General features: G+C 47.4%; 1 protein-coding gene across 1 annotated transcript in view; it reads left to right on the top strand.

The window, feature by feature from the left end:
* Positions 1-8,690, top strand: part of Cemip (cell migration inducing hyaluronidase 1) — a 154,104-nt gene that overhangs the window by 116,248 nt on the left and 29,166 nt on the right. The window contains exons 12-13 of the mRNA XM_021192571.2: positions 546-721; positions 2,372-2,581. Coding sequence (XP_021048230.1) covers positions 546-721; positions 2,372-2,581 — 386 coding nt within the window. The remainder of the gene's footprint in view (positions 1-545; positions 722-2,371; positions 2,582-8,690) is intronic.

Below are 8,690 nucleotides of genomic sequence, written 5' to 3'. Positions count from 1 at the left end.
TCTCTCTCTCTCTCTCTCTCTCTCTCTCTCTGTGTATATGTGTGTGTGTATGTGTGTATGTGTCTTCTTTCTGTCTCTCTCTTGTTGCTCTGCCATCTCTAGGCTGCGGCTTTCCTCTGCTGGATGAGGTTGGCTCACCAGAGAGACAAACCAGGGTTACACCTGGCACTTCTCGGTACATCCTGTGGCCATGCCTCCCTGTAAGGGAAGTGGGGAAGCACAGCTCCTCTCGGAAGCCCTGTGTGAGATGACTGATGGGAGAGTCTATCTGAAAATCAGAAGCAGAGTGTATATAACTGGACAAGTAGCCACACCTGCCATGGCCTTAAATGCTGAGCATGGGTAGCTAGGAGCTATGGCTCCACTCCTAGGCGTGGGACTACATCCAGGGCTTTGCTCTTCTGTGTCATGGGAGCAAGGGCCATGGGGCCCAAGATGAATGAGGGTCTGGTGAAAAGCAAGCTACAGCTGTGGGAGTACTGGATGGGAACACAGCGGGCACGCTTCATCTGTACTTCTGCTTCCCTTCCCCTCTTGTGCCCTAGGGAAGCCACAGTACCTACATATTGGGGAGGAGATTGATGGTGTAGACATGCGGGCTGAGGTCGGACTCCTGACTCGGAACATTGTGGTCATGGGGGAGATGGAGGACAGATGCTACCCCTACACCAATCACATCTGTGACTTCTTTGACTTCGATACCTTTGGGGGCCACATCAAGGTAGGAATGTGCCTGGCTAAGGCTCTTAGCCCTCCAGGAGGGTACTCAAGGTTCCAGCTGTGGACAGAGACTCATGGGAGGGACAGGGATGGTGGAGCAGGGGGTCGGAAGAGACGTGTACCCTTAGGAGATGTCACCTTTACCAGTCATGGGACTTTCACATGGGCCACATATCAGATACTTATCTTAAGTCCGTGGGAAAGCGCTGATATTTTATAATTCATAACAGTAGGAAAATTACAGTTACAAAGCAGCAATGAAAATATTATGGTCAGGAGTCACCACAACATGGGGACCTGAATTAAAGGGTCAGAGCACTAGGAAGGTTGAGAACCGTTGGTCTAGAAAGACAGCCACAGGTAGCAGCAGGTCTCTCAATGTCATACAAAGAATCCTAGTTCCCCAGCACTCCTAATAGTTCTTCAAAGAGGAACTTTGCTTATCTCTGTTCAGAATGCCTGTTTATCAGGCCTGGTAAATAGTCCATTAAACACAGAGGTCCTCCATGTTACTCCATGTTCTTGATGGTTATTGGCTTCAACTCTTAAGAGAGAGCATCAGAGTGAATTTTGTAAAAAGAATTCTCTTAAGGCTAAAATCATGTGCTGTAAGCGTAATTCTTGTTAATAATGTAAACAAAGAGGTTGATGGCGGGGAAACAGAGTTCACAATGGGAGTTCTGCTGATCTTTTAGATGGGGAGAGCCTTGTGGTACAGATCTACATTTTAGGAATTCTGGTCTCCAGTCCGTAGTCTGTGGATCTTTTCTGTCTATTGTCACCACTGAAGGTACCTGAGAACATAGTGAGATCCAGTGGAAACAGCAGTCCTCTGTCACACCAGCTACTGCAGCCCCTCTTGGTGTTGAGGATGGCCTGAGTTCCCACGCCCCTCTTGCCCATGAAGCCCAAGCTAGACTCATAATCATTCTCAACACTGCTCTCCAGGCATTGCCACAGGACCAGCATTTCAGTGGGTGCCCAAATCTAGGAGAAATGGTCATTGTGTCACCAACTCCTCTGACAGAAGTTGGCAGAGCCCACTTCTGATCCTGGTCACTTTAGACTGTGCGTTCTGCGGAGCTCCTGGAACTCAGGCATCATCTGCCCAAGCAGCTTCCCTGAGCACATCCAGGAGCAGCCCTGTGCTGTGACCATCTTCCACTCACATGCATGTCCCCAGACAGATGCTCATGCTATCTCCATCATCAGAGAAGGTTTCACACAGTAAACAATGATACCCCGAGTCCTCCACTCTCCAGCACTCACAGGGCATGTTTTAGGTCACCCCTACCCCCTAAGCATTTTAGGATTATCCCTTCCTCATAGTTGGCTATGGAGGTTGTAAAGGAAGATCAAAGCAAGCCTATTGTCCTGGGCATTTCCAATCCAAACAGTCTGATATCTTGCAGCATCCTGTAATGCCTTGCTGGATTCCCTTAGTGTAAGAAGGACCAGGCATCCTCAGCCATGTACACAGAGCCTCTTTGATTTATTGAGTAACCAGGATGTACTCAGTAAAACCCAGTGACAAAGCACTAGGAAGGTAATACCTCTGTCCTCTGGGAATGCAGGTCAGCTAGCATGGTGGGAGAGGGGGAAGATCAGGGGCTGCCTTGGCACTCTTTTGACTTTCACTTTGCTGTTGCAGTTTGCACTGGGGTTTAAAGCAGCCCACTTGGAGGGCGTGGAGCTGAAGTACATGGGGCAGCAGCTGGTGGGCCAGTACCCAATTCACTTCCACCTGGCTGGAGATTTGGATGAACAGGGAGGCTATGACCCCCCTACCTACATCAGGGACCTCTCCATTCATCACACATTCTCCCGCTGCGTCACTGTCCATGGCTCCAACGGTCTGTTGGTAAGTGCCTGCTGGAAGTGTGTCTGCACTTAGGCCATGCGGGGCAAGGGACACCTTGTGCTATGCTTTCACACTGTCTTCCAGTGTGGATATGGAGAAGTACTGAATCAGTTAGGTCTTCCATGTCTTTCCTGTGAGTCCCGCAGACCACCGTGTTACCTTCAGCTTGCTTGGAGAGAGGATGAGAGTGAAATAGTCCTGGCTGTATTGTCCTAGCAACTCATCTTCAGAGCAGGTAGTCCAGGTCTTACCACAGAACAGCTGGCATTGGGGAAGCTGAGTGGGCGTGTGGCACAGCACCAGGACAGCATGGGTAGCCGGTAGCTCAGTGAGATAGAGTCTTCCAGAACTGGTGTGGAGCCATCCCCAGGAGTCTGTGTTGTCTCAGCGAGGTGGGGGAATCAAGAGACTGTGGTGGGAAAGGGAAAACAGTGAGTTATGGCACCCACCCCACCTCCTAGACCTGGCCTGGAACAATTAGATCTGTCGATGGTCCCCACAATAGAGTCAGACACTTAGAGCAGAACCCTGGACAATTTCATCCAACAAGAAGATCTGTGCCACACTGTTAGCAAAGACTTCCCCCCCTGCCCAGTTCCTGGGAATGCCAGCTGCCAAATTGGGGAGGATCTCTCAGCTCCCTTGTCATCCGTCTACCACACGGTTGAGGTGTCAGTTTCAACCTTAATCTAGTGTCCATTCAGGGACCTACCACCAATCAGTTCAGAACTGCGTTTTCTGGCCAAGCTATGGAGAGATCTGGTGGGGGCAGTCTTGTTGCAGCATTCCCAAGGAGGAACCAAACTGCATGGCTTGCCATCGAGATGGTCCAGGTCTCTGGTTCTCTGAGCCAAGCAGGCAGCAGCAGGGCTATATCCCAGACAGACGGCAGTTTTACAGATTGGCTTTGAATGCTCTTGGAATGTGTGGTTGTACGACTTCCAGAATGCCGCTGCTCTGGGAGCTGGCCTTCGACACTGCTTGCTTTTCTTTGCTGCCTGAATTGACGGGTTTACCAGTGGGTGACTATGCTTTTTTGGGGTGTGGGGGTCAGTTAGCAGAACCAAAAGAATCCATATAGAGACAACCATGCTATTATGCTTTAGAGTACAGAGGACATGGTGATGTGTGTGTGTGTGTGTGTGTGTGTGTGTGTGTGTGTGTGTGTGTGTATGTATGTATGTATGTGTTAGAAGTCTTTTGCTATCACAATCCCTGGCCAGAAGTGGGTAAACCCCAGACGAGCAGTTCCCCAGGACACTAGAAAGAAGGGATCCTAGCTGTATGGAGCCGAGAGGAGCCTCAGTACCGTGCTCTACCCAGCAGGTCCTGAAGTGTCCCAGGAGGTCTCACATCTCTTCCATCTCTCCCTCCTTGGGAGCCAGCTTCCTACATCCCCTGCTTCAGGCACACACACACCGCCCCCCTATCCCCTCATTTATTATTTTATTTTTAAAAAGATTGTTTTCTTGTATCTGTATGAGTCTTCACATTGAATGTTACATATGTATACCATGCACCTGCCTGGTACCCACAGAAATCAGATCCCTGGAACTGGAGTTAGGGCTGGTTGTGTGCTGTGATATGGGTACTAGGAACCAAATTTGAATCCTCTGCAAGATCAACAAGTGCTTTTAACCTCTGAGCTACCTCTGCAGTCCCTTCTAGTTCAAAGTTAATCCAATTCCCTCTGACCAAACAAACAAACAAACAAACAAAACAAAAAACAAGCTCTTCAACGTCTGCTTTCCTCTGAGTTTAGGGAACAGCTTTCAGCAGTGTGGCTCTAAAATGCTAATGAGTCTAGCAACCCATTGTTCCCTCAGTTCATGCATCTCTTTGCTTTTTTCCTCTGTGTCAGTGTTGTGGGACTCAGCAGAAACTCAAAAGTCACCAGCACAGAGCTGCAGGAATGGATGGAAATGTCCTGGGCCGCAGTTTCCTCCAGGGAAAAGGCTGATAGAGTCGACTACAAAGGGTGGTTAGGAGGATGAGGCCAGATAACACGAGTGACATGCTTTGAGGGTACAGTAAATAGCAGCAGCCCTGTGTGCCCCTGCATCTCTATGTGGTCTGTGAAAACACCTGTTTCCGTGAGATAGCAGCATATGCTTCCACCAAAAAGTGGGGCCAGTGTAGCTAGCGACTCTTGACTTCCCTGCCACTTTGAAAAGTCCCAATGCATGCTCACATAGGTAGGGTCTACAGCAGAAATCTACCACATTGTTGGACCTGTTAGCAATGCCTGCCCTCCTCTGGTCCCAGGGCCCTGCTCTCACACTGCTTCTGCAGTTCTCTAAGTCCCTGTTCTTAGTCCATGGAGTGAAGCTGTAGGAATGTCTCCTGTGATAGTAGCATTGTTGAGGATGTCCTTCTGGCAATATAGCAGAACACCCAGGCTCCCTGGCAGGTGCCCACAGGAAGCCTGACTTCAGAAGGAGACTCTGCACTAACTCTCCCCAGGATGCTTGCAGGTACAGGATGGGAGACTTTTCCCAAAGAGAGATTCTGCATACACTCTCTGCAGGACCACAGGGAATGGGCTCAGAGCATCTTCATGTGTATTTTGAGCTCCTAAGCAGGACCTTGAAATCATCTTTCTATTACTGGAAGGCAATCGCTATATCCCCGACCTGTAGCAGGAGGTACATAGACCTCAGTGCAAGTTCTGCTCTCTTCAATCTCCCTTCTTTAAGCCTGGGAGACTGCGCAGAAGAAAGCACATCCTTTCTGAGGACTTGCTCACAACTTATCTTTATTATAAATGCCTGTGCTATGAAGCCAAGATGTGCCCAGAGGGTTGCAAGTGCTGTGCTCCGCATGGCTCCAGTGCCAGAGGATCCAGTCAGCCCCTAAGCATTCTATCTCCGAGACCACAACTTTCACTTGGCTTTCTGCTAAAGAAGGCTGGAGCCCATGATGGGGAAGCCCAGCATCCTCTCTGCCATCTGCACAGCCCTGGGAATTGTGGGAAAGGCTTCCATTGTCCCTGAATCACCCCCCCTTTTCCAGGGTCTTTGAATGTATCCTGCACTTCTCAAGCTGTGTACTTGTTCTCTCCTCTCCTTCCCACTTGAGCCCAGATGTTGGACCCAGACTCCATCTTTCCTCTCCCTCAAAACGACTTGGTCCAGGGCTGCACTGGGAGACCGAGGAAGAGAACACTCCAGAACAGGGCACAAGTTGACAGTGTGGAAGAGAACGCTGGTCTCTCTGGTCTCACTGCCCCTTGCAGGTCACATGCTTTCCCTCGGGCAGCACCCTGACCTTGCAAATTCTATCCTCCCCCATCCTTGCCCCCCCACCCCCTCCCTACCTTCCCTGCCCAGCCTTGAAAGCATTCCTTCCCTTTTTAGGTAGGGTTTTGTTCAGTTTCCTCTCTCAACTTCTATTTGCATATTCAAAAACTCATTAAGATCTTCAAAACAAATGACCCTTGCCTGCGCTCCAAGGCCAGCTTCTCCTCGGGAATTTTATTTTTAAGTTTTTTTAAATAATGTCAGAAGCTTGGAAGTAATTTTTCTTTTTAAAAGGACTGAATTCACTGTGCGGCTTCTCAGTGACATATATTATATCATTCGTACCCTAGACTGCAGAAATAGCATCCGCTTTGGTCTCACTGCCCCCTGCAGGGTGCCAAAATTCTTCAAGTCTAGTATAAAATGACCTGGTATTTGCATCATACCGATGTGTTTGCTCCCGTGCACTTACAATTACCTCTAGTTGGCTTATGATGTCATGTAAATGCCTAATAAACAGTTGGCATCCCATATTGTTTGGGGACTGATGGCAAGGTGAAATAATCTCGGTGCATGGTCCTCTTAGGCAGTTCCTTTAAAAGAAATATTTCCTGTCTGAGCTTGATTGAATCTATGGTGGAATCCTGCATAGTCAGAGAGTCAGCCAACCACTAATTTCTGCTTGTGCTTGGGTAATTGAAGCCCCATTCTTCTTAGAGAATACAGGTTGTTGGTGGACTGGGGTGATCATATATCTTGAGGTACACAGAAAACAGTCTTCAGACCTCCAGCTAGCCTCCTCTGTCACTAGCACCCCACCCCACCTCCATCCCCCAACAATGCCCTGACATTGTGATGACAGCTAAATAGTCTCACTATTGAAGCAATACCTGACACGTTTCTTGGTCTTTCACTACTGGCAGAACCTATGAGTTTTCTCCTTTACAATCCCATGACCAGACCTTGCTACAGTGAAAGACTTAAAACAGCTTCCAGGAATCATGAACTGCAGATATCAGCAGGCAAGAACATACACAGGAAAACAAAGGGGAAATATAGTTTTAGCTTTCTCAAAGAGAATGGCAGAAGGGCTTACACATTATTTCTGGTCAGCATATAAGGATAGCCTCCTACTGGGCGAGGGAGTATTCATTTAGTTGCTATGTCTATCTACATGAATCTATTATCTACCCATCTGCCTATCTATCCTATTTTTCTGTCCATTTACTTATGCAACCACCATCTGTTCATTATTTACCTGTATGTCTATCTACCCACTATCCCTATCTATCTATCTATCTATCTATCTATCTATCTATCTATCTATCTATCATCTATCTACCTACCTCCCATTTACCTATCTCCTATCATTTATCCTTCCATCATCCATTTCTATCTATCTATCTATCTATCTATCTATCTATCTATCTATCTATCTATCTACCTACCTACCTATCTATCCATCTATCTACCTACCTCCATTTATCTATCTATCCCTTCACTTATTATCTCTAATAGTCAACTCTGTGAAATAGTCTAAGGAGAAACGATCTGAGAACATTTTCAGCATCCCCTCTATCACACAGGGATGCTCAGCGTAGCAGAGTAAGTCTGTGACTGAGTAATGATGTGAATTACACTTCATCTCCTGCTCCAGACTTTCATCTGCTCTTGCCCTGCTTTTCTCCTGACTCTGGCAGACTTGTTGCAACAGCTAAGCAATGGGCTGGTTTCTGTTTCCGGCGTTGATGGAAATCAAGTCTGAGTTCTGTCCTTGCAAGTGGCGTCCACTGAGATAAGGTTGAAACATGTGTAAGAACTGGACTTCCAGCAGCAGCTGCTTTTCTTCCTTTTGGTGAAGCCTTTTCTGTTCACAGCACCTCTCACAAGTCTTAGAAGCCAGCTCCTCTTTGAGTGTTTGTTAGAAAAATGTCCCTAACTCATTCACTCAGTTTCGGAGCTCTGAAGTGCAGGGCAAATGGGTAGGGAAAAGTCAGAAAGATCATGAGCAGAAGACAGCAGCTCCAACATATAAATTCCCTGGGATACCCCACATCCCTTCTCTGGGCATGGTTTCCTCCTCTGTAAGGCCGGACATTGAATTTGATCTTAGAAGTCTCTGCCAGCAAGAGCAGCCGCATCCCCTCCCAGACTTGTCTTTCTGGGCTATTTTTAACAAGCTTTCATTTCTCACTGGGAGAGAAGGGAGCATCCCACTGGATGACCTTGGCATTGACTGAAATGCCCATTGAAGGAGTGAATGAGCCTCAAGGTCATGCCCTTGTCAAAGAGTAAAGCCAAAGATTAAAGGAAGGATGCTCATTTTAAGAGGCAGACAGCTTGCCTGGTATAAGCAAGGGGAGTGGAGAGTGGAGTAAGCTGACAGAGTACACAGGCCTGAAAAACCAAATGTCTCTGCCCTGGCTTTGCCCACTAAGCTTTTGTGTCCTTGGGCAATTGCTTAGCATTTCCCAGCCTCATCTCTCTCATTTCTTTTTTTCTTTTTTCTTTTCTTTCTTTTTTTTTTTTTTTTTTTGTATTTACTTATTTTTTATTAGATGTTTTCTTTATTTACATTGCAAATTTTATCCCCTTTCCTTATTTCCCCTCCAAAAACCTCCCATCCCATCTCCCTTCCCATATCTCTCATTTCTAAAACAAAAATTGCAAGAGGACTTTGTAAGATTGTGGAGAAAGTAAAGTCTATGAGGCCAGCCTGTGTTCAGTCATGCAGGGACTTTGTGTGGGTGTGGTTCTAACAGCTGATGGACAGTTAGTCATTTAGGGAGCAGGCACCTGCAGTGTAAGGGAAGGACCTGGGTTGCTCACCTTAGATCAATGCTTTTCCATTAGACACAGCCTTGTCATCT

The sequence above is a fragment of the Mus pahari genome, chromosome 1 (assembly GCF_900095145.1).
Source record: "Mus pahari chromosome 1, PAHARI_EIJ_v1.1, whole genome shotgun sequence".
NCBI lineage: Eukaryota > Metazoa > Chordata > Mammalia > Rodentia > Muridae > Mus > Mus pahari.
This window is presented reverse-complemented; position numbering and strand designations above follow the sequence as displayed.